At 41.7% G+C, this 26963-nt stretch overlaps 2 protein-coding genes and 1 pseudogene across 4 annotated transcripts; 2 read left to right on the forward strand and 1 right to left on the reverse strand.

Annotated features, from left to right (window-relative positions):
- Positions 1–358: 358 nt before the first annotated feature.
- LOC148366626 (uncharacterized) lies at positions 359–25378 on the forward strand. Of its 3 annotated transcripts, XM_088333433.1 has the most exons (3): positions 359–696; positions 21812–22243; positions 24870–25378. In XM_088333433.1, the coding sequence occupies exons 1-3, from the start codon at positions 594–596 to the stop codon at positions 25007–25009; spliced, it is 675 nt and encodes a 224-aa protein (XP_088189559.1). In that variant the 5' UTR covers positions 359–593; the 3' UTR covers positions 25010–25378. The 3 variants fall into 3 exon arrangements, with proteins under 3 accessions (XP_088189559.1, XP_088189556.1, XP_088189557.1); XM_088333430.1 differs by having other exon boundaries at positions 21812–25378; XM_088333431.1 differs by lacking the exon at positions 359–696 and adding an exon at positions 21095–21144 and having other exon boundaries at positions 21812–25378.
- On the forward strand, positions 8988–10320 carry LOC148366627 (uncharacterized; annotated as a pseudogene).
- LOC148366628 (uncharacterized) lies at positions 14066–18868 on the reverse strand. The gene is made up of 2 exons (XM_088333438.1): positions 18498–18868; positions 14066–17071 (listed from the first exon to the last, which is right to left on the reverse strand). Exons 1-2 carry the CDS (start codon positions 18604–18606, stop codon positions 15804–15806), a joined length of 1377 nt encoding a protein of 458 aa, XP_088189564.1. The 5' UTR covers positions 18607–18868; the 3' UTR covers positions 14066–15803.
- Positions 25379–26963: the final 1585 nt, after the last annotated feature.

A 26963-nucleotide genomic window follows, 5' to 3' on the forward strand; every position in this document is an offset into this window, starting at 1 on the left:
CAGATGATTACAACCCATTTTCTGTACATGTTCCTCAAACAAGAGAAGGAATGACCTTGAAAGGGTTTAAGGTAAGACGAAGAATATTTGTGGGCAAATTGCAATACCACAGCCAACCAGAAGCGAACAAACTGATGACTGTAAGCATCAGGACCTCTAAATTAAAGGTACATTGACTTTTTTTTTATTTATTCTATCCTATTTTATTTTATTCTATTCTCTGATGGGGGCGGTAATGCACCAACTGGATGGATGTCGACCGCCGTTAAACAAAGAAGAAGAAGAAAAAGAAGAAGAAGAGGAAGAAGAAGAAGAAGAAGACGAAGAAGAATTTAAAAAGGGACCGAATAATGGCCGACGCGTCTACCACCAAATCAGATTATAAAAACTGCCAAATATCCTAGATTAAACCTACAACTACTTAAGCTTGAAAGCAGGCTATCTTTAAGTTCAGTACTTTGCCTTTTTACTGCCGAGTGACACTTTCTTTGTCCACTCGAGTCGAGCTGACAACGTGGCGTTCTGCACCGACCCTACGGGAAATCTTGATTTAGCTTGGTAAAAATCCAGCTTGAGCTTCAAACGCAAATAAAATGTGCTCAATCGGGAAAGGAAATTTCCAAAAGGAGCTTCAGGGAGCGCAAGAAGAGACCACCGAGCGAGAACCGGTCGTTGTTTCCAAGCAGCTCCGAGGAGGTTGGTCATTGTAGTTTCTCCTTGACATCTCACATTTGTCTTTAAAGTTATTATTTTAGTTTGGATAAGGCCAAATAAGCGTAAGTGTGTTTTTATACATGACAACTGCTGAAAGCGATTCTAGTGATGCTTGAGTTGTATTCCGTGTGTGCAGATTTTATAAAACCATGTGGAAATGTCTGATTGCAGACTTAAAGACGCGCTTATAATCTCCTAGTTTTGTTGTCCTTGAGGAAAGAAGGACGAGCCATGCAACATTCATGTGTTCTGAGGACAAGTGTCACCAGACAGGAGTCTATGGCCCAATCCCATTTCTCTCACTCGGCCCTGAGGACCCTCCAGTGAGGTCCCTCGAAGAGGAGTGCCCTCCGCGAGTGAAGTGCAAAGCGGAAAAGGTTTGGACAAGACTTGCAAGGTTCCACCCCTGTCCAGGAGATGGCGGTAATATTAATTGGCTGTAGACCTCAGTGACGTATTGGTCTACGTCACATGTAAACAACTCGAGTCTCAACTTGTAGTGTGTCAGTTGGAGAGTTCGTGCAATGTTAAAAATGCCCGCTACTGCTGTGTTATTACCGATTGCCTGAAAGCTCATCATCTTTCCGTGTCTCCAATAAACGGAGGAGAAATGTGCTATACTGAAGACAGCTTCGGCGCTATGTAGTGCTGATTCATCTTTACAAGGTACGTACACTCATTAAAAAAATGACCCGTTCGGTCAAATACAGTAAAAGTTAACATACAATGCACGTTCACATAATACCTTATGTTTGTGTAGACATAAATGGCAATCTACTTATTAGTATCTTAATGCCATTTTATGACATATAGTAGGGGTCTTTAGTGTGTGACATGATGAAAAGTAAACAAACACAAGAACAGTCCACCTGACCCTTAAGCTGACATAATATCGTCACCAAACTTCCCTGTACGACCCAAAAACCTTGGTTCATAAGGAATTTAATTCAAAAGAGTTGTCATTGGATATTAAAAAGCTCATTTCAACATGTTTTCATGATGCTTACATCATCTATGCCCACATTTATGTCTAAATTGTCTGTTATCTATTGTGTTCCAGAGTGGCTGTCCCATAAGCGTGGACAGGTTGGACAGGAATGTTCCCATCCTGTGCTTATGGTTCGATGTGAAGTCAAAACTCATTCAGGACTTAAGGTTGAGCAAGAAGGTCATATGGGCCCTGCAGGAGCTGCTAAAGAGGGAACAGGGCCATGGCTGGAGGGCCTATACTGGCTGGCTCACGGTCTGTCCTACCGTGTGGTGTCACGGGTCTTCAGGGTTCCCAGGTCCACGATACACAGAATTGTCCACAGTTAATATGGAATAAATTGCCCAAAAGCCATGTTTTAGGCTTTGGAAGTCAGACCCACATTTGCATTCCGTGCTTTTCTGCATTACTATTCAATAAACATCTTTATTTTGAGTAACACCTTGGTGGTTTATTTCATAATGATGTGAGATACTGTGTGTGAACTATGTGACTGTTGGACAGAAAACAACTACAAATCACTCCAGTTTAAATAATAGTTTACTTTCAGAAAAACAAAATCACATTGGGCCGAAATACATAATAGTAAATAAATAATATGTCACAAATTGTAACAAAAATATACCAATACTTCCATAAAGCTGGAAAACACAAACTGGAACTTCATTGAGTTCTTAATAAAATAAAATATTTTCCTTTTATAAAACAAAGGGAAACATTGCAGGGATGTCACTGTTCTGGAAATTTGTCCACGAGCTTCCCAAAAAGGACGGGAACCGCTCAGTTTTGGCCACAGTTTCCTCGAGCCTTTTCCTCACTCCGGCAGACTCCGCTTTCAAAAAGTCAAGGAGTGTATCGTGCTTCTTTTTTTTTCTGGGTGATTTGGGGTTTGGCGCCGGATTAGAAGATGCCAACGACGTGCCCGTCGGTGTGGATGGCGTGGTAGCTGTGATGGTGGCCAGCTCTTCCACGGGACGTTCTACATTGGCCTTTAGGTTGGGTGGAAAAAACAAGAATTACTTAATGTTTGTGTATTGCACAAAAACAACTGTGTATAGGATGCTCAACAAGTTGATGTGAGAAATTATAGGATGTGTTCTGGATAATTATTTGATAGTGAATAGATACACAAAATTGACATGTTATTCTTATGGCTGTAAGAGCCTTCTATTGGCCAGCATCACATATGCTTTAGAATTGTCTCCACATTTGGACAACATTTTGAAAAGGTAATTAGTTTACTTAATATGTGTTTACAGAGAAGGCAGTGGACTGTGTGATAGTAATTTGTTTCAACTGTATTTCCACGTGAAATTCGGAGACATTACTCATAATGCATGATGAAAACTAATGCATTCTGATCTCACATGAAATAATCATATTGTAAATAAAACACGACACCCGAAATTGTGTGCAGTAAACAAGCGCGTATGTCCAGAACGTTATTCTGACTATGCTCCTTTAGCGACTGGCCATGTACATGTAAAAGCACGACTCGTTTAAGATACAAACAGGGATGGGCTGAACCGTGATTTTCTGCAGTTATCCTACTTTAGAGTTTGTAGCGTGAAGATTATTTTTTGGCAGCTCCCTTGGTAGATTTGTGCACTTCGTAAAGTAGCGATTTTGCAATGTTCATGTTTTAACGCGAAAATACGATTTTCTATTGCATTTACGTCCAACTAAGATATCTCAATACATTTTGTTGCAAATACATGCGTGGTTGTGGAAAACTACTTACATTTGTGCGGTTCCTTTCCGGGCATGTTTGTTGATATTGAGAATTCGCAAAGCCTTCTGGGTAGTCACTTCGCTGCCAAGGGAGGTCGAGAGCCCCCTCGGTCTTGAAGTGGCTACGACATGGTTTGAGGGCACTTCTGCCTCGGTCTTGAGAGTATCGGGACACACCCCATTTTCACGTGAACGCGCAAACCGAGTGACTAGGGCACATAGCGAGTGAAAGTGCGAAGAATGGGACTCAGCCTATATCAAATGCATGGGGGACACAACTCGCATTTCCCCCCTAAAGTCTTTATACAGCATAAGTGTCAAACTCTTGGCCCGCGGGCCACGTCCGGCCCGCCGTGTAATCATACCCGGCCCGCAAGACCATTTGACATTATTGTTATTAATGGCCCGTCAATATGAACAACGCCGTCTCATCCCTTAACATCATATTCTGACGTTTTAGTCACTGTACCTATTCCTTCATATATGACGTATACTATATTATATACCAGGGGTCGGGAACCTATGGCTCGCGATCCATATAAAGTGGGACCTCGGTTATCGCGGTTAATGGGGATCAAAACCACCCGCGATAAGTGAAAATCCGCGAAGTAGCGGCGCACCTTAAAAAAAAACCTTTGCAGTACACCCCCCCATGTATACATTACACCATATGGAATACGGTTAGAGAGAGAGATTCTTGTTAAACAATCAAACAATAAAACAAAATTCAACTTACCTCTTACAATAAATTCTTTTAACCTCGGATTAGGTTTGCATCCAGGCTGATTTTCTTCGCCCTACAATGGTGGATCCAAATAACCAGTGAATTTTTTATCCGCACCATGGTCTTATTCTGAGTGTTTACAAGCCTTTTGGCATCTTTCGTGAAAGATATTGCAGCAGTTTTGCAAATGTTCTTTTCTTCCTTCTTTATGTATCTAACTGTGGATTCGTTAAGGCCATATTGTCGGGCTATAGCGATTTCCTGCTTTCAACTTGTCCAATAAACTCACTTTTTCGTTAAAGCGAAAGATGTTAACGATTTTCTTCAATTCACTAGATGCACCGAGGGATAAAGAGCGTTTGGGAGGCATCACGAAGGGCTTCAAATAACTTTTAGACTTAAAAATTCACAGTGAGAAAAAAGCTAATAACTGCAAGCTAAGGCGAGAAGCGTACAGTACTGTACAGTATACGAGGTAAGCGTGGTCTACTGTAGTGAATGGGCCAATGGGGAGTCGAGTATTCAGCGAGTGCTGGCCAATCGGCTTGCGTTTATGGCCGTGACGCTTGGCGTGTACAGTGGGACTTCGCGCTTCGACGTTCGCGGCTTCAGAGCTTCACGGCCTGTAATAGTAGCGTCGCTATTTGGCAGTTTTTTACTTTTTGCGGGTGGTTTTGGCACAGCCCCCGACCTACCCGGCGAGTCCGATCGAGTAGGAGACGCCGGGCGCTAGCCTCAGTGCTAAGCGCCCGACCTACTGGGCCGAGTTGGCCCTCGGGCGCCATCACAGTCCGAGCGGGAGACGCCGGGCGCTGGTGTTATGCCGAGAAATGCATCCCCTGTCGCGGGAGCGCACACACGTCACTCCTGCTACCACAACCACTTTGACCTCGATTTATAAAAGTGAGATAAAACGAGGTCAAAGAGGTTGTAGTAGCGGGAGTGACGTATGCGCGCTCCCGCGACAGGGGATGCATTTCTCGGCATAACACCTGTCTCCGCGGTGTGGTGCTTATCGCGCCCGAGAGTACCCGCGCCGCAGTTAGGGGCTCGCTCGCGGGAGCGACCAAACGGCGGACGTAAAATCGCCCAGCTGTACGACTCTTAGCGGCGGATCGCTCGGCTCGTGCGTCGATGAAGAACGCAGCAATCTGGGAGAACTAATGTGATTTGCAGCTGCGATTGGCTGGCAACCCGTTCAGGGTGTCCCCTGCCCACTGCCCGGAGATGGCTGGGATGGGCTCCAGCCCCCCCGCGACCCTAATAAGGATAAGCGGTGCAAACAATGAGATCAGATTTTATTTTATTTTTATTTTTATCTTCTTTTTGAAGGGGCGTTGCTACTTCGCAGATTTCCACTTTTTGCGGGTGGTTTTGGACCTCATTAACCGGATCTAAAAAATAATAATAAAAAAAATAAATTATTATTATTATTTTTCTTTTGGAATGGGCGTCACTACTTTGCAGATTTTCACTTTTTGCGGGTGGTTTTGGACCTCTAACCGGGTCTAAAAAAATAATAATTTAAAAAAATATGTTTAATTTTTTGAAGGTGCGCCGCTACTTCGCAGATTTTCACTTATCGCGGGTGGTTTTGGTCCCCATTAACCGCGATAACCGAGGTCCCACTGTACGTGCATTTCTTTGTGTTTTTAAATTTTGTAAAATGATGCAATTACTAATTCTAATTGAATATTTTGTTTACAAATTTTGTAAAATAATGTCATTTCTAATTTTAATGTCATATTTTGTCATTATTATGATTTTTTTCATTTTTTTACTGGTATTATTTATTATTGTTATTATTTTTTTAAACTATTACAGGCCGCGAAGCTCTGAACCCGCGAACGTCGAAGCGCGAAGTAGCAAAGTCCCACAGTATGGCACTTTCTATCATGCAAATGTTCTCCATCTCGTTCAAAACTTGAGCCATTTATCCTGTTCAGATACACGCAAAGCCAAACCAAAGCAAAGGCAGTACTTTTCAGAATATATAGGGCACGTTTTCATTACGATTTACAGTCAAGGTGTCACACAAAAAAAAACTCATTTTGTCTGTACAACGCTAAAGAATCCTTTATATAAAAGCTCACTATATAATCTGTGTTCAGTGTTCAGATTTTTTGATGAATCCACGGAACAAATTGTAAATACGCCAAAACACTTGAAAAAGAATTTCAAGTTATTCGATTGGGTGAGTGGGAAGGATGGATGGAGCTATGCAAAATGTGCAAGCACTCCCTCCCATCTCTCGCTCTACTTCGTCTGTGCCAAAGGTAAGCACATCAGGCTCCCTGTTCTCAGAATGTTGTGACGTTTTTACAAAATTATTTGTGTAGCATTTTCATATTTCTACTTTTGACAGGAGATATATTAAGGAGAGCAAAATCTTTTGGGATATTTAAGTTTTTTTTAATATATACATTGACATAGGAGCAAAGGAATTTGAATGTTATGTTTTTGTTAAGTTGTTTAAGTTAAATTTTAAGTTGTATAACTTAACAAGATATTTTTATTTAGAGCAAAATAATAAATACAGTATAAGTCAGGACTAGTTTACAGGCTGGGGGCGTCGTTGGTGTCATGCTCTTTCCGGACATCTTCAACATCTTACCTAGTGTTTACTATTCTGCGTACAGTAATGCTAATTGTAATTCACCCTGGTCAATCCTGGAAGAGGGATTACCACATGTGAGGTCCTTTCTCAAAGTTTCTCTTTTTTCCTCACACTGAGGTTTTTGAGTTGTTCCTTGCCCGCATGCTGGTTTTAGATCAGGTCATTGTGCAATTTTGTAATTGTAATCCTGTGCAGTCCTTTGAGACATTTTTGTGATTAAGGGCTAAATAAATAAATGAGACTTGACTTGACTTAAGTGATTTAAGGTTTTAATTTAAGATTCTTGACCGTTTTTTTTCATTTTTATGTTCCAAAAACATTGAGTTTAAGTGTGTTCAATAAATGTTTATCCTGGTTGGCCCGCGACCTTAAGTGTGTTTCGAATTTTGGCCCCTCGTACAATTGAGTTTGGCATCCCTGTTATACAGCATTGATGCACGTTAAATATGAACAATAGCACTTCCGGCACTCGCTTTCGAGAGGCTTCTTTGATGCAAATTTAGGAAAAAATTGCGATCATACTAACAATTTGTTTTTCAATGATCTTCAAATTAAAACACCAAGTTTACAATGTTGACAGATTTGTAAGCAAACGTAATTTTTGGTTGGAAGTGCAAAACTTTTCATCGTGATTTATTTTATGGTGGTATATATGGCTATTAAATATTTAGTTTTTCATCATCGCCAGAAGATCATCTAGAACAGGGCTGGGCAAACTTTTTGAGTCGTGGGCCCCATCGGATTAAAAATGGCACAGGGGCCAGATTGAGAGGTGAAAAAATGATTGATTTTGTACAGTGTATATATATATATATATATATATATATGGTCCATTTACAAAACATGGGGATATCCACGTTTTCTCTACATGTTTGCATACCTGTTGTATTTGATAGAATGCATTGAAATACTCAAAATGTATTAGGGCTGTCTGATTATTTTTCATGTGAAATTCAATAATTATCTCGATAAATAAAATAAATATGATATACATTTCCCCAATGATACATACAATTATATATTTTCATGCGGCGGGACTTACATAATGTGGAACAAGGGACAAGTGTTGCACAATGGTAACACTTTTTTAACCATATTTTCACACAAAAAAGTTTTGGACGAAGAAGATCAAATGCTGTTTGTTTTGTCATCTGCGATGTGATTGGTTGACCAGCTTGAGCACTTGTGCAGATAATGCAGCTTGCTATGGGAATCAAATTTAGGATAAAATCTCAATTGGGCTCAAAACGTAAATGATGCAGTTATTGCTCTTGTAAAATATTGTTATATTTGTAATGTTTTCATTCAGCAAGCATGACGGACGAGCTGGATTTGATCCGTGAGCCGTAGTTGGCCCACCCTTAATGTAGAACCTGCTGCATTGGTCTGGATTTTAGGACCAGCAGCTTAATGTTGCTATTAACTGGACCTTTTGCCTGATTCCTGGAATCAATCAATCGAAACACTATTTGTCCCCAAGGGGCTATTTAAAGGCACACCGAGTAGAATACAACATCCAATGTTAAAACGTTATGTGCTGATGTGCTGAATTCCATGCAATAAATATGACTGAATAAAATGTTTTAAAGTCAGTAAAACTTATAATAAGTACCAATACAAATGACAGTGCACTGTCGTAAATGATGGCGGGGCAGAACACTACTGAACACGAGGGGGCGGGGGCTGCCAGTTCAGGTGCTGGGAATGAAGCCAGTCTTTCTCCTCTGAATCCTGCTGCCGGGGCAGCGAAGTCTTTGTCTTGACAGCAACAAACTCCGGGAACAGGATGTGTGTAGGGTACGAAGGATTCTGCCGTTTGAGACCAAAAACATAATGTTGTCAACAGGGCCTTATTTTTTTCCAAATTCCTGATATTTCTTATATTTCATGTTGATGTCTGTGTACTGTCTGTTGATGCCGTTGCAACATTCATCGCAGCCTGGTCATCCTGGAAGGGGAATAACCTCGTGTGTGGCCCAGTCTCAAGGTTTCTTTATCTTCCTAATGCTGATTTTTGTTTTTTTCCTTGCCCTCGTGTAGCTTTCAGATCGAAGGATATTGTAAAGGTGTTTTGTGCAGCCCTTTTTGACTTTTTGTGATATAGGGCTATTCAAATAATTTTGACTTGTGTCTTGATTCAGAGGAGGGGATTCCCAGCCTGGTCATCCTGGAAGGGGGGCTGGGAATCCCCCTTCCAGGATGACCAGGCTGCGATGAATGTTGAAAAATATCTTCCGACTGCGCGGCAGGAACCAGAGTTGCCTCGTGTTAAAATTGAGGACAAGGAAGATTTTAAGCAGGATGAGGAAGAATTTAAGCCTGATCACGTTAAGCAGGAAACAGAGAACGTGGATCCTGTTCATGTTAAAGAAGAAGAGGATTTGGAAGTGTCGCTCTGGGCCGGTGTCCTTTCAACCATCGCAGATCAAGGTCAACACGAAGAGAAGGATTGGCAGGAGCCTCTAAGCTTCAGTTCCTGCCAACACGTGAAAATGGAAGACGACGACTCTGCGAACACTGGAAGCCCCCAACAGTCGAAGAGACATATGTTAGCTGACACTGTTGAGAAGCCTTTTGCTTGCTCGGTTTGTGGTAAAACTTTCACCCGAAAGGGAACCTTGAAATTACACACAAGAACCCACACTGGTGAGAAGCCGTTTGCCTGCTCAGTTTGTGGTAAAACCTTCACCCAAAAAGGAACCTTGAAATTACACACATTAACCCACACTGGTGAGAAGTCGTTTGCCTGCTCAGTTTGCGGTCTAAAGTTTACTCATAAATCAAACTTAACAATCCACACAAGAACCCACACTGGTGAGAAACCTTTTAACTGTTCAGTTTGTGGTAAAACCTTCACCCAAAAAGGAACCTTGAAATCACACACACTAATCCATACTGGTGAGAAGCCATTTGCCTGCTCAATTTGTGGTCTGAAATTCACTGTAAAATCTAGCTTAAGAATCCACATAAGAACCCACACTGGTGAGAAGCCTTATGCCTGCTCGGTTTGTAATCGACAATTCAACCATAAAGGTAGCTTAAATAAACACACAAGAACCCACGCTGGTGAGAAAGCTTTTAACTGTACAGTTTGTGGTGAACGTTTTTCCCGGATGGGGCACTTAAAATCACACACACTAACTCACACTGGCGAAAGGCTGTTTGCTTGCTCAATTTGCAGTAAACGATTCACTACAAATGGACAACTAAAACGCCACGCAAGAATCCACACAGGTGAGAAACCTTTTAACTGTACAGTTTGTGGTAAAACCTTCACCGAAAAAAGAAACTTGAAATCACACACACGATTCCATACTGGTGAAAAGCCGTTTGCCTGCTCAATATGCGGTAAAAGATTCACCGAGAGTGGAAACTTAAAAATACACTTAAGAACCCACACTGGCGAGAAGCCATTTGCCTGCTCAATTTGTGGTCTAAAATTCACTGTAAAATCAAGTTTAAGAAGCCACACAAGAACCCACACTGGTGAGAAACCTTTTAACTGTACAGTTTGTGGGAAAAGTTTTGTCCGGATTGGGAACTTAAAATCACACACACTAATTCATAACGGGGAGAAACCATTTGCTTGCTCCGTTTGCAGTAAAAAATTCAGCAATAATCAGAGTTTAAGAAAACATACAAGTACCCACACCGGTAAATATCCTCTTTGTTGTTCAGTTTGCGGTCAAAGATTCTCAAGTCAGTTGAAGGCTCATGGTCACAAGTGTGCTTGAGGCAAAAATTAGCTCTCAAGTCTGAGCCTGAACCGAAATTCTGGTCCGGCCTTAAATGTCAGTCCTAACGCTTCTCTCATGTTGACTTGAAAATATCCACTTTTGGTGCTTCTCCATCATTTTGGAAGTTGGTGAGAGAGAAGCTCTTCCTCTCACTAGAAAGTCCTCACAGATAAAATGTGAACACTTGGGTTTGCTTTGGGCTCAGTCCCTCAAATGAAGTGATTTTGTCCGGTTCTGGCTTTAGCTTCTTGCTTTTACATTCCTTGGGAGTTGCCAAAATCAAGAGGATCGTTTCAAAGATTTATTTTAGATCTGATGCTGATTAAAGGGTCCTACATTATACACTTTTATTCAACTTGTAAAGCATTAAGACTTTTATGTGGATTTCATTATTTTGCATCACATATACAGCAAGCGTATTCTCATTGTGAGTTAGTGACAGGACCGTTTTTTGAATATTTTTCCTTCGTTCGAATGATGATGATTTTACTTTCAAATGAATGTGTTCAAGCAACTTCATACATTTTAGATTGGATTCATAAAAATGTCATCAATTCAATTGTAAAACTGAGTGACTTTCTTTTGTTTTTTAAATGTATCATTTGTATAAAATGTCCAAGATTGATCATTTCTTGTGCTCTTTTTAATGCTTTCATACCGTTGTTGCCTCTTGATAAGACTTGTTACCTTGTACCTGAAATGAAAGGAAGAACTCTAATTTGTCAAAATCATGTTAAGAAATGTTGTATGTGTTGAAGATGTTCGTGAAGGTCATTGGTTCTATCTTCTTGGGAAAACTGAAGACGAAAAACAAACTTTTTTTGGTTTTGATTTATATCAATAAAGGGAATTGACATCATCATTGATTCAAATGTAATCTGACGTTATTTCGTGTCTTTACCCAACAAATACCGGAAAATAATTTTTAAAAATATATTTTTTGTTTTCGTTTTTCCACAACCCAGAAAATGGTTCTTCATCTGTTTCCTCTTTGAGGGCGTCCTTGACGATGCGATGCCCCCTACAGTCTAATTCTGAGCATCCTGGTAACCAGCGTTAATGTGAGGACCTGTTTGTGTTACAGGCCTCACACTGAGTAACTCGGTCCCAGAAGATAAATTTGTCCTTTTTTGTTTTCAATGCCATCTGATATACATGTTTTATCAAACAGTACATTACATTTTTCCTTGTGCGCTTTCAGGTTTCACTGAATTTCTTCATTTACTATATACTTTCCTAAATTCCAAATACTTAATCACATTCACAACAAAAGATAAAACCTTATACCGTGAATTCCGGACTATAGAGCGCACCTGATTATAAGCCGCACCCAACACATTTTAGGAGGAAAACCGATTTTGTACTTACACAAGCCGCACCTGTATAAAAGCCGCATACGCCCAGTAACACAAACACAAAATTAACCCAAACCCGACTTTAAGTCCCGCGATTGAAACTAAATGTCCTTCATTAAAGTACACAGTCCAAAAATCACAGCCGGCAAAATGAATTGAAAATTAGACCGGTACTTAAGGTTTGATGCACACCTGCAGAGTCCGGGTCCCGTTGACAGTAATCCAGGGAAAAAAGTGTATATTTCCAAAGGTAAGGGTGGGAAAAATATATATCCACTAAATATATATCTCCTGACGGACAGACCTTTTCGTTTCATAAATCGAAGACACCACGACGGTCCTCCTTTGAAATCTGGAATTTTATTTTCGGTGGCGATTGTTTTTGCTTTTAGTCTGATCTGCACAGTCGAAATACCTCGGCCATCTGCTCTCTGTGTGTTCACCCAGTCTTCTAGAAGGTCTTCCAGTTCACCTGTCCACCTAGTTTTATTACCTCGGAAAGCTTTTTTCGCCTTTTTACATTTGTCCAGTTCTTCCCGCTGCCGTTTCCAGCGTCTCACCATCGATTCGTTTATGCCAAGTTTACGTGCAGTAGCTCTGTTTCCTTCTTTATCGGACTGCTCGATTGCTTTTAGCTTGAAAGCTGCGTCATGTGTCTTTCTTTTTTCATTTTGCATGATGAGGGTATGTTTACGCTAATTCAATTTATGCACAAGCCAAGAAGTTGCAGTCTTCCTCGGCGCATATATTCCACCGGTCTAAATCTTACCTTTTGTACTCGAGCGCCGCTGGCGGCCGTTAGAACAATTACATAAATTGGCCGCATCACTGAATAAGCCGCAGGGTTGAAAGTTTAGTAAAAAAGTAGCGGCTTATAGTCCGGAATTTACGGTACTCTTTTTCACATAAAGTGTCCCTTTTATCTACTAGAATACTTCCAGCCTTAACACATTTACTCACACACAACTGACTAAAAACGTTTCATTTTTCCCTGTGCGCTTTCAGGTCACTTTACTATATCCATCCATCCATTATCTGCATCGCTTATCCTTAGTAGGGTTGCGGGGGTTCTGGAGCCCATTCCAGCTATCTTCGGGCATTGGGCACGGGACACCCCAACTGGATGCCAGCCAGTCGCAGTGCACACAGAGACAGACAACTCACTCGCTCATACACACCAATTAACCTGACATGCAGGTTTTTGCAATGGGGGGAACCCACGCAGGCATGGGGAGAACATGCAAACTCCGCAAAGGACCGCTCATCACTGGATTTAGAACTGTGCCCCGGACGAGCTACCCACCCATCCGCCGTGCCGCCCCATTTCTCATACAAACAACACAAAGGATAAGACATTCAAACTTGTGACCATCAACATAAATACTTTAGGCGTCACAAGTTCTGTTAGCCTGGTATTAATTGGAAAACCGCATGTTTTGTTTTCAAAATATTGTGTATTATTTAGCGCCTACGTGTCATACAAATCGTCATTCATTCTGGAAAAATAAACTGAGTAAAGGATGAGCACCAAAAGGATTGCCGGACTTGAGTAATCACAATTTACGGTACCCTTAGCCACCTGGGTCATCCACTGAGGACCAACTCTGGACAGCTTTCTCTGCTGTTGACAGTTCCTGGCCTGCGTTTGTGTTGTGGCAATGTTGGCACCAGTCCATTCCTTAATGTTGTGGGCCCAGTTCTGCTGACCCCTCAGACTGTGGTCTGGAGAGATATCTTGGCCAGTTCTGATGATCTTGTGACGTGACCACTCAAGTCTTTGACAACGGTTCTTGGTAGTGTCCAATGTGACTTCTGATGGTGTAGCGCATTGTTTGATTCGCCACACGGGCAAAATCGCTGATGGCTAGAATGTTCCCGTAGTACCTCGTCTTCATGGCCACCATTTTCCTTTCCAGCTTGAGAGTCTTTGTCTTGCAAATATAGAGCAAAATGGAGGTAACTAGAGCTTCCATGAGTCTGATCTTTGATTTCACTGCTATTTTCTTGTCCCTCCAGACGGGTTGAAGTTATCGTGGAGCAGCCCGTGCAATATGCCCCAAAATACGTAAACAACAAGATGCAAAGGAGTCTTGCCGTGAAAGGGAGCGCTCGTTTAATTATCTTCATCAGCATACAAAACAAAGGTCTCGAAGTCTCGTTTGTCTTCAGAGACAATTGTCTTTTTATATCCTAATACAGCATTTTGTATTACTTTCGCCCGTCCCCCTCGCACGTGTTTATGCACGCTACCAGACAGAATGTTTTGTAATCTTTCGACTCCTAATTTCCAAGAATTGTTTGGGGTCGGCTCGACCGTATGTTCCCTGCCAATAAGACTTGGCAAAGAAGAACGCCATTCTTTGGCAGCCCAAAGCGATCATTGATAACATTCTCTGACATTTACACTCGGGATAAACAAGCTTTTTATATCCTAATGTGTTCCTTATGCCAAGCCGACTCCATCAATCCAAAACATCTCCTGTCCATATCCATCAATTTACTGAAATGTCAAATTATCTTTGGGATTTATTTTTTTAACGCGGGTTATTAAGATACTCGGAAATAGACTGTAGGAGGCATCACATCGTCAAAGATGCACTCAAAGAGGAAACAGATAAAGAACAACCGTTTTCTGGGTTATGGAGGAACAAGAACAAAAAAAAATTTTGGGGGATTATTTTCCGGTATTTGTTGGGTAAAGACATGCAATAACGTCAGATTATATTCGAATCAATGATTATGTCAATTCCCTTTATTGATATAAATCAAAACCAAAAAAGTTTGTTTTTCGTCTTCAGTTTTCCATAGAAGATAAAACCAATGACCTTCACGAACCACTTCATCACATACAACATTTCTTAACATGATGTTGACAATGTAGAGTTCTTCCTTTCATTTAAGGTACAAGGTAACAAGTCTTATCAAGAGGCAACCACGTTATGGAAGCATTAAAACGAGCACAAGAAATGCTCAATCTTGGACATTTTATACAAATGATACATTTTAAAAACAAAAGACAAACACTCAGTTCAACAATTGAATTGATGACATTTTTATGAATCCAATCCAAAATGTATGAAGTTGCTTGAACACATTCATTTGAAAGTAAAATAATCATTCAAACGAAGGAAAAATATTCAAAAAACGGTCCTGTCACTAACTCACAATGAGAATACGCTTGCTGTATATGTGATGCAAAATAATGAAATCCACATAAAAAGTCTTAATGCTTTAAGGGTTAAATAAGAGTATATAATGTAGGATCCTTTAATCAGCATCAGGTCTAAAATAAATCTTTGAAACGATCATCTTGATTTTGGCAACTCCAAGGAATGTAAAAGCAAGAACTTGCATCTCATCAAGCTTAAAGCCAGAGCCGGACAAATTCACTTCATTTGAGGGACTGAGCCCAAAGCAAACCCAAATGTTCACATTTTAATTCTGAGGACTTTCTAGTGAGAGGAAGGGCTTCCCTCTCACTAACTTTTTTTAAATGATCCACAATGATGGAGGCGCACCAAAAGTGGATATTTTCAAGTCAACAAGAGAGAAGCCAGGCCATGCGTTAAGATTGACATATGGATCTTTAATTCTTCATTTGATCTTGATAATTTGGGGGTAGCAAACAAGTGGCTTTGTCCTTCACTGAGACCTTTCTTTTTATCAAATCTCCTAGATTATAAAAGCATAAAGAGTGTGGTAATCCAAGAACATTGGCAAACTTAATATCACACAGAGTCAAGATTTCTTAATTTTTTCAGGTAAAGGTTTTGAGTTTTTCCTTGCACTCATGTAGGTTCAAGGGATGGTGCAATAACAGTCTGTATAGCCCTTTGAGACTTGTTGTGATTAAGGGCTATACAAATAAACATGACTTGACATTTTAGGCCCGACCAGAATTTCAGTTCATGCTCAGACTTAAGAGATAAACTCTGCCTCAAGCGCACTTGTGACCTTGAGCCTTCACCTGACTTAAGAATCTTTGACCGCAAACTGAACAACAAAGAGGATATTTACCGGTGTGGGTACTCGTATGTTTTCTTAAACTCTGCTTATGGCTGAAATTTTTACCGCAAACAGAGCAGGAAAAAGGTTTCTCCCCATTATGAATTAGTGTGTGTGATTTTAAGTGCCCGATCCGGACAAAACTTTTCCCACACACTGTACAGTTAAACGGTTTCTCACCAGTGTGGATTTTTGAGTGGCTTCTTAAGCTTGCTTTTACAGTGAATTTTAGCCCACAAATTGAGCAGGCAAATGGCTTCTCGCCAGAGTGGGTTCTTGAGTGTCTTTTTAATTTCCCATTCACAGTGAATCTTTTACCGCAAACCGAGCAGGCAAATGGCTTCTCACCAGTATGAATTAGTGTGTGTGATTTCAAGTTTCCTTTTTCGGTGAAGGTTTTACCACAAACTGAACAGTTGAAAGGATTGTCACCTGTGTGGGTTCTTGCGTGGCGTTTTAGGTGTCCTCTCGTAGTGAAACTTTTATCGCAAATTGAGCAAGCGAACGGCTTCTCACCAGTGTGAGTTAGTGTGTGTGATTTTAAGTGCCCCAAGTGGGAGAAACGATAACCACAAACTGTACAATTAAAAGGTTTCTCGCCAGTGTGGGTTCTTGTGTGGATTTTTAAGCTTGATTTTGCAGTAAATCTTTTGCCGCAAACTGAGCAGGCAAACGGCTTCTCACCAGTATGGATTAGTGTGTGTGATTTTAAGTTCCCCAAGTGGGAGAAACGTTCACCACAAACTGTACAATTAAAAGGTTTCTCACCAGTGTGGGTTCTTGTGTGTAATTTCAAGGTTCCTTTTTGGGTGAAGGTTTTACCACAAATTGAGCAGGCAAAAGGCTTCTCAACAGTGTGATCTAACATATGTCTCTTCGAATGTTTGTGGTTTCCACTGTTTGCAGAGGCGTCGTCTTCCGTTTTCATGTGTTGGCAGGAACTGAAGCTTAGAGGCTCCTGCCAATCGTTCTCTTCGTGTTGACCTTGATCGGCGATGGTTGAAAGGACACCGGCCCCTTGCATCGCCTCCAAATCCTCCTCTTCTTTAACATGAACAGGATCCACATTCTCTGTTTCTTGCTTAACGTGATCAGGCTTAAAATCTTCCTCTTCCTGCTTAAAATCTCCCTTGTCCTCGATTTTAACACGAGGAAACTCTGGTTCCTGTCGCGCAGTAGGAAGATATTTTTCACTGATATCTGCAAGACACAAGTCACAATTATTTGTAACTGACAGGACTTTGGCCGGGTCAGGGCGACTCCAACTATTTGCTTAACTGATAAGAATTTGGACTGCAACTATTTCTGGGAAATTGCATAATTTCGGAGAATCGATCGCCCGGCTAGAGAAAAACAACGCTGACCAAACTCAGTATAAATTCCACTGTCGCCCAGACAAAGAAAACACTGTATAAACTGTTTACAGGAAAAATACCTAACATATCCAAACTTCACAAATTTGGATTAATCCGTTTTGCCTATAAGCAAGAAAAAGGGAAATTAGATTCTAGGTGTGATCAAGGTATTTTTGTGGGCTATGATAAAAACAGCCCAGCTTATCTGGTGTACTACCCAGATACAGCAAGAGTCCAAAGACACAGATGAGTGAAATTCACGACCAAAACTGCCAACGAAAAGGGAACACAGAAATCTGAAGTGTGCATAGATTATGGCGAGAGAGATAGAACAAGAGATTTATGACAGTAAAATAAATGATACATCTAATACATTTTGACATCAGTATGTATTAAATGTAACAGATGTAGCAAATGAGGATATTGTGCTAGTCTAAGTAAGGAAAGTTCTCCAATATCATGGAAGACAAAAAAAGCAACAGTTGCACTGTCTACATGTGAGGCAGAATACATTTCTTTAGCATCAGCTGTACAGGAATGCATGTACCTACCTATCAATATGCACAGACAAAAGTGACAATCAGGGTACTATTGCAACAGGCAAAGGTGCAAGCACATTAACATTAAATACTACTTCATAAGAGAAAGTGTAAACAATGGGAAAATAGCTTTGCAATACTGTCCTACTGATCAAATAACAAACCCAGCTACTAAGTTAAAAGAAAAAACGATTTATCAGGGTTTGTTTGAAACATAAATGTGCACAAGATTTTGGTTTCGCATGTGTGAAGGAAAAACGTAATTGTCAATGTTGATTGCGTTCCAAAAGTAATCCACAGATCTAAGAGCGAGTGGGGGTGTTAAGATTTGTCAATTGTATAGCGCTCTTACTCGTGAAATTGCGGTAAGACGTTTTACATTGAGTGACGTCATGACGCACGCAACACATTTCGTTTTGCTAAAAATTGTTGATTGCCATGTCGGGTTGGATGGAGCCGTGTTCTTGTTTTCTTGCTGTTAAGAATAAATATTCTTAAAGGCTGAACCGCAATGTCCTGCTTATCTTCTCACGCATGACGAAACTGCACACTCGGTCATATCCTTAACACACACGGAATACAACTCAAGCATCACTACAATCACTTTCAGCAGTTGTCGTGTATAAAAATACACTTGTGCTCATTTGAAAATAATTATTGATGGATAAGATAAGGCCCTATCCAAACTCAAATAATATCTTAAAAGACAAATGTGAGATGTCAATGACCAACCTCCTCGGAGCTGCTTGGAAACAACGTCCAGCCGTCGATGTTCTCCTTCGGTCTCTTCTTGCGCTCCCTGAAGCTCCTCTTGGAAATGTCCTTTCCCAATTGAGCACATGTTATTTGCGTTTGAAGCTCAAGCGTTTTTTACCAAGCTAAATAAATATTTCCAGAAGGGCCGGAGCAGAACGCCACGTTTTCAGCTCGACTCGAGTGGAAAAAGAAAGTGTCAGTCGGCAGTAAAAAGGAAGTCAATAGGCAAAGTCCTGAACTACTGAACTTAAAGTTAGCCTGCTTTCAAGCTTGAGTACTTTAAGGTTTAATCTAGGATATTTGGCAGTTTTCATGGCCTAATTTGATGGTAGGGGCGTCGGCCATTATCTACGTGTCTTTTTATTTTTTTCTTCTTCTTAAGGTTTAAAGGCGGTTGGCATCCATCGCTTTGGCACATTACCGCCCCCTATCACCAAATACCCGTCACGTCTTCCATCCTTCAAACCCTGTCAAAAAGCCCCGTGCTTCTCAAAGTTTTCTCTGCTGTTGATGTGGCGCAAGAAGGGTTGCTGACTAGTCAAAATGTTATATTTTGGAATTTTGGTGTTGTTTTGTAAAGCAGAAAAAGTGAAGTACCAGTATATCACCACTAGATGACACAGTCTCACAGGTCAGAGAAGGGTGTTTTGGGGCAAGTCTCACGGGAACCCACATGATTTAATGAGACGTATTCAATAAATCACTCTTAATGGTAACAAGTAAATGGTGTCGTGTGAGACTGACATTTACCATCTATTTTGCAGATTAGGTAAAAGGACAACAAAACCAAAAGAAAAAAAACAAAAATATATAAAACAAATGTGTAACACCAGCTGGAGCTAGACCATCCACCTGTGTCCCGTTACATTGACAGTTCCTGGCCTGCGTTTGGGTCGCGAGAAAGTTGGCAACAGTCCATTCCTTAATGTTGTGGGCCCAGTTCTCCTGACCCCTCAGACTGTGCTCTGGAGAAAGATCTTGGCCAGTTCTGATGATCTTGTGACGTGACCACTCAAGTCTTTGACAACGGTTCTTGGTAGTGTCCAATGTGACCTCTGATGGTGTAGCGCACTGTTTGATTTGTCACACGGGCGAAGTCGCTGATGGCTAGAATGTTCCCGTAGAATCTCGTCTTCATGGCCTGCATTTTCCTTTCAAGCTTGAGAGTCTTAAAAATGTAGAGCACGGTTGTGTGTTTATGTTTCCTAACAGAAGAACTAAGTGTACTCAGGAGACGGTCAAAGAAGTAGTGACGTTGGAGTCTGTGTGAAAACCCCCTTCTGAAGTCCTTTTGCTTTCTCTTATTGGCCCACGTCTCCCCGCAAGATGGCGTCTCGGCTCCTCCCACGGGCGTGCCAAGCGGTTGTTTGCGGCCAACGATCTCTCAGCACAGCGCCTCGATGTCTCGTTTTTCCAAAACAACGCCTGTCGTCAGCAAATCCACGAGTCCTGTTATCAAAATTTCCCAAACAAAATATAATGCATTTCGAACAGCCTGCCCTGTTATTGAACTACAGCCCAGTCAGTGAATCTCTTTATTGCATTAAACTGAGTCAATCGTATAAAATCCTTCATAGTCTAATGTATAAAATCTTTTAAAACCAACTTGTTTATGCTGAACAGTGTGGGTGTTTGGAAGACAAAACACTCATGTTTAATCCTGTATGAAGCACCAGGAGATGGAAAGAAATGTCTGGTAATTTTAAGGCGGCATTTTAAAACTGAAGTATCCGCAAATTTTCGCATTGTACACAGAGTTGACCAATCGGCAAACGGCTGATGTGGAAGAGCTTTCTATTCTATTCCCATCTCATTAGCTGCACCGCTTATCCTCAGTAGAGTCGCGGGGGTGCTGGAGCCCATCCCAGCAATCATCGGGCAGTGGGCAGGGGACACCCTGAACTGGTTGCCAGCCAATCGCAGGGCACACAGAGACAGACAACTCACTCGCTCATTCACACCTAGGGACAATTTGGACCAGACAATTCACCTGAAATGCATGTTTTTGGAATGTGGGAGGAAACCGGAGTGGCCGGAGGAAACCCACGCAAGCACGGGGAGAACATACAAACTCCGCACAGGAAGTCTGGAGCTGGATTTGAACCCACACAGGAGGTTCCCAAGACATGAACTGTGCCGCACATGCGCTAACCACTGCTCCGCCGTGCTATTCTATTCTATTCTGTGATGGGGGCGGTAATGCACCAACTGGATGGATGTCGACCACAGTTAAACGAAGAAGAAGAATAAAAAAGAGACGTCGATAATGGCCGACGCGCCTAACACCAAGTCAGATTATAAAAACTGCAAAATATCCTAGATTAAATCTAAAACTTCTTAAGATTGAAAGCAGGCTAACTTTAAATTCAGTAATTTGCCTATTGACTGCCTTTTTACTGCCGACCGACACTTTCTTTGTCCACTCGAGTCGAGCTGACAACGGGGCGTTCTGCTCCGGCCCCTCGGGATATCTTGATTTAGCTTGGTAAAAATCCAGCTTGCGCTTCAAACGCAAATAAAATGTGCTCTATTGGGAAAGGAAATTTCCAAGAGGAGCTTCAGGGAGCGCAAGAAGAAACCACCGAGAGAGAACCGGTCTTTGTTTACAAGGAGCTCCGAGGAGGTTGGTCATTGTAGTTTCTCCTTGACATCTCACATTTGTCTTTAAAGATATTATTTTAATTTGGCTAGGGCCAAATAAGCATAAGTGTATTTTTATACACAACAACTGCTGAAAGTGACTGTAGTGATGCCTGAGTTGTATCCCGCGTGTGTAGATTTTACACAACCATGTGGAAATGTCTGATTCCAGACTTCAAGACGCACTTATAATCTGTCCTAATGAGTGATCTCTATCTCCTAGTTTTGTTGTCCTTGGGGAAAGAAGGACGAGCCTGGATGTTGCAACATGCTTGTGTTACCAGATACGAGTCTCTATATCAAATGCATGGGGGACACAACTCCAATTTCCCCCCTAAAGTCTTAATACGTTAAACATGAACAATAGCACTTCCAGCAGCCGATTTCAACAGGCTTCTTTGATGCAAATTTAGGAAACAATTGCCATCATACTAACAATTTGTTTTTCAATGACCTTCAAATGAAACCACCAAGTTTACAACGTTGACAAATTTGTAAGCAAACGTAATTTTTGGTTGGAAATGCAAAACTTTCAATCTTGATTTTTTTTATAGTGTTAATATATGGCTATTAAATATTTTGGTTTTCATCATCACTAGAAAATCATCTAGAACAGGGCTATACAAATAATTTCGACCCGTGTCTTGCAGATATCAGTGAAAAATATCTTCCGACTGTGCGGCAGGAACCAGAGTTGCCTCGTGTTAAAATTGAGGTCAAGGAAGATTTTAAGCAGGATGAGGGAGATTTTAAGCCTGATCACGTTAAGCAGGAAACAGCGAACGTGGATCTTGTTCATGTTAAAGAAGAGGAGGATTTGGAAGTGTCGCTCGGGGCCGGCGTCCTTTCAACCATCGCAGATCAAGGTCAACACGAAGAGAACGATTGGCAGGAGCCTCTAAGCTTCAGTTCCTGCCAACACGTGAAAACGGAAGAAGACGACTCTGCAAACACTGGAAGCAACAAACAGTCGAAGAGACATATGTTCGATCACACTGTTGAGAAGCCTTTTGCCTGCTCAATTCGTGGTCTAAAATTCACTGAAAAATCAAGCTTAAAGTTCCACACAAGAACCCACACTGGTGAGAAGCCGTTTGCCTGCTCAGTTTGCGGTAAAAGATTCACTGTGAGTGGGAACCTAAAACGCCACGCAAGAATCCACACAGCTGACAATCCTTTTAACTGTTCAGTTTGTGGTAAAACCTTCACCCAAAAAGGAACTTTGGAATCACACACATTAACCCACACTGGTGAGAAGCCGTTTGCTTGCTCAGTTTGCGGTAAAAGATTCACCGAGAGTGGGAACTTCAAAATACACATGAGAACCCACACTGGTGAGAAGCCTTTTGCCTGCTCGGTTTGTGGCATAAAATTTACTCATAAATCAAACTTAAAAATCCACACAAGAACCCACACTGGTGAGAAACCTTTTAACTGTACAATTTGTGGGGATCGTTTCTCCCAGATGGGGCACTTAAAATCACACACACTAATCCATACTGGTGAGAAGCCGTTTGCCTGCTCGGTTTGCGGTAAAAGATTCACCGAGAGTGGAAACTTAAAAATACACTCAAGAACCCACACTGGCGAGAAGCCATTTGCCTGTTCAATTTGTGGTCTAAAATTCACTGCAAAATCAAGTTTAATAATGCACACAAGAACCCACACTGGTGAGAAACCGTTTAACTGTACAGTTTGTGGGGAAAGTTTTGTCCGGATCGGGCACTTAAAATCACACACACTGGTTCATAACGGAGAGAAACCTTTTGCCTGCTCCGTTTGCGGTAAAAAATTCAGCCATAAGCACAACTTAAAAAGGCACACAAGAACCCACACTGGTGAGAAACTTTATGCGTGCTCTGTGTGTGGTGAAAAATTCAGCTATAATCAATGTTTAAAAAAACATACTAGAACCCACACCGGTAAATATCCTTTTTGTTGTTCGGTTTGCGGTCAAAGATTCTCAAGTCAAGTGAAGGCTCAGGGTCACAAGTGCGCTTGAGGCAGAGGTTAGCTCTTAAGTCAGAGCCTGAACCGAAATTCTGGTCGGCCCAAAATGTCAGTCATAACGCATGGCTGGACTTCTCTCTCGCTGACTTAAAACAAAAAAGAAAATATTCATGCTTGGTGTGCGTCTATCATTGTGCATCATTTAAAAAAAGTTAGTGAGAGAGAAGCCCTTCCTCTCACTAGAAAGTCCTCACAAATAAAGAGTGAAAATTTGCGTTTGCTTTGGGCTCAGTCCCTCAAATTAAGTGAATTTCCAGGCTCTGGCTTTTAGGTTGATGAGATGCAAGTTCTTACTTCTACATTTTTTTGGAGTTGACAAAATCAAGATGATGGTTTCAGAGATTTATCTAAGCTTGAGGAGATTTTGAAGGGAATTCCACCGGATTAGCTTCCCGGATGGGTTGTTGTGCACAACTGGATGTAGGAGTGTTAGGGGGCAGACAACTCAGGCGTTGGTCCCCACAGTATTGGTGCCTGACAACCTAGTACAACTGCCTGGCTCTGTGAGCGAGTTGTAGCCCGTGCTAGGGCTGTGTGTTATCGGCCCGACACGGATAATGACATCAGAATCTGGTGTGACCAGTGTCATGCATGCCATGGGAGAAAATCCCCAGTTCCTCAACATTGTCCCCACACGCCTACTTCACCTCTCCAATGTGGTGGGGGACACTTGCTCTCACCCCTTCTGCAGAAAATCGGGGGCTGAGCTATCTGCGACAGTGGCTCAGGAGGTAGAGTGCTCGTCTTGGGATCAAGAGATCGCAGTTCGAATCCCGGCTCCTCCGTGTTGCATGTCAAAGTGTCCTTGGGTAAGACACTGAACCCTTAATACCCCCAATAAGCAGGTTAGTGCCTTACATGGCTGCACGGCCGCTATTGGGAAATGTGAAGCACACTGTAAAGCGCTTTGGGAAGTCTTGACTTGAAAAGCGCTATATAAATGCAGATAATTTCATCTAAATTCTCTCCGAGTCAGTCGTCCATCATGCTCTCCTGACTAATAAGTTTGCAGGTGAAGTTCTGTGTCAGCTTTGTTGAACCCACTTTTGTTTTGATCATGAAAAAAATGCAGTTTTTGTTGTTCTGTTAAAAAAAAAATTGGTCCTGTAAAATATGTTTCCGTCGTGCAGTGGTTGGCACATTTGCCTAATGCGCGAAAGGTCCCCCGTTCGAGACTGGATGGAAACATATGTTGGCCAGGAGCGGGATGGGTGCCACCAGGATGTACTTGCCCAAGACTCACCGCAGGAAATGGTGCCCCTACGACCCGTGTGCTTAAGGGATCCAACCAACCAACAAAAATATAAAAATCTTTTTGTAATTGTGTAAAACAGCACGTATGTTGTCTAGTTTTCCCTTTGTGTAAATGAGTACATTTAATTTAGTTGGGGGGGGGCATGTTAAGTGCAAATGAATGACATCCATAGGCCGACGAATGTCAGGAGAGTGTGTCTGCACCCTTAAACACATCAAATTGGGTCATTTATTATCCATCCATCTGTTATCTGCACCGCTCATCCTCAGTAGGGTCGCGGGGGCGCCAGAGCCCATCGCAGCTATCTTCAGGCAGTGGACAGGGGACACCCCAACTGGTTGCCAGCCAGTCGCAGGGCATACAGAGACAGACAACTCACTCCCTCATTCTCACCTAGGGACAATTTGGACCGGCCAATTCACCTGACATGCATGTTGTTGCAGGCACAGGGAGAACATGCAAACCCTGCAAAGGACAGCTGATCACTGGATTTAAACCCATGACCTCAAAACTGTGCCGCGGACGAGCTACCCACTCAGCTGCCGTCCCGCCCCATTTCTCATACAAACAACACAATGAATAAGGCATTCAAACTTGTGACCATAAACAAATATTTTAGGCGTCACAAGTTCTCTTAGCCTGGTATTAATTGAAAAATCGCATGTTTCCTTTTTAAATTATTTTGTTTTTTTTAGCGCGTACATGTAATATAAAACGTCATTCATTGGGAAAAAAACTGAGTAAAGGATGATCACTAAAAGGATTGCCGGACTTGAGTAGTCACGGTTCCCCTAACCACCTGAACTCTGGACAGCCTTCTCCACTCTTTAGGGTTCCTGGCGTTGTATTGGGGTCGTGGCTGTTATACTTTTGTCCTCTGGCTTAAGGTATATTAATAAAAGCAATGAAACGACACGACTGTGTTTATTCACCCTCCACCATGCCGGTAACTTCCAACTCCCGCGAAAGTGTGTGATGTCAGAACTACGGCGCCTCTCTCAGTCCATACGCAGTGCAACTTAACGCAAGTGTAAGTACTAAATCCCCCTTGTTAACATAAAAACAAAACATTTGCATTCAATGAAAAACATGTAAACATAAAAATCTTCATTTTCAATAACTGTACTCAATCATATATATATATATATATATATATATATATATATATATATATATATATATATATATATATATATATATATATATATATAAGGGTAAAGGTGATAAGTATGAATGTAGCAATTCGAGAGTTATCAGTTTGTTGTATGTTCCGGGTAAGCTGTATGGAAGAGTTGATTAAGAGAGTGAAAGTAAGAAAGGATGAGGTGGTGATGGAGGAGCAGAATAGTTTCAGGAAAGGAAGAGGATGTGTGGATCAGGTGTTCGCAGTACAGTAGGTGTGTGAGAAATATTTTGCAAAAGGTAAGGATGTTTATTTGGCCTTCATGGACTTGGAAAAGGCGTATGACAGAGTTGATAGAGAGGCGTTGTGGTAGGTGATGGTGATGTATGGAGTGTGTGGAAAGTTGTTGGAAGCATTGAAGAGTTTGTATGTGAACAGCAGAGCATGTGTAAGAGTAGGGAGTGAGCCAAGTGAGTGGTTCCCTGTGTTGACTGGTGTGAGACAGAGGTGTGTGATGTCACCATGGCTGTTTAATGTGTACATAGACGGTGTCGAGAGAGAGGTGAATCCAAGAGTATCTGGCAGAAGTGTAGAGATGATCGATAACAGGGGAACAGTGTAGCAGGTAAGTCAGTTGTTGTTTGCAGAAGACACAGCGCTTTTAGCTGATTCTGAGGAAACATTGAGAAGGTTGGTCATGGAGTTTGGAGGAGTATGTGATAGGCATAAGTTATGTTTGAATGTTGACAAGAGTAAGGTGATGAAGTGTTCACGTGATGGAGTGGGCATGGCGTTAGAAATCAGGTTGCATGGACAGGTGCTGGAAGAAGTTGAAAGCTTTAGGTACTTTGGTTGTGATGTGGCAGCAGTTGGTGGAATGGAGTGCGAGGTATTGCACAGAGTGAATCAAGGAAGCAAGGTTTTGGGTGCTCTGTGCAGAGACTTGGAGCCTAAAAGCAGATTTGAGAAGGAAATTAAATGTTTTTGAGATGAAGTGTTTGAGGGGTATGTTAGGAGTGACAAGATTGGATGGATTGAGAAATGAAATTGTGAGAGCCAGAACTGGAGTAGTCGTGAAACCGAGCAAGCGTGTGAATAAGAGAGTACTCGTTGGTTTGGACACATGGAGAGGATGGATGAGGAGCAATGTTGAAGAGGATCTACTGAGCAGAAGTCAATGTAAGGAGACCAAGAGGAAGGCCGCGATTGACGTGGATGGATGGTGTTATGAATGCACTGCAGGAAAGAGGTCTAAATCTAGTGAAAGCTAGAGCTCTTGTTGGTGATAGGAATGAGTGGAGAGGTGTTGTGAAAGTATAGTGGGATGTTTGGACGCGTTCTAAGGGATGGGCAGGGCACCCATATGATGCGGCAGGGGTAAACCAGTGAAAGCTGTCGGGCCCTGCTGTTGAAC

This window comes from Urocampus carinirostris, chromosome 4, assembly GCF_059441175.1.
Source record: "Urocampus carinirostris isolate Australia breed hairy pipefish chromosome 4, RoL_Ucar_1.0, whole genome shotgun sequence".
NCBI classification, from domain to species: Eukaryota; Metazoa; Chordata; class Actinopteri; order Syngnathiformes; family Syngnathidae; genus Urocampus; species Urocampus carinirostris.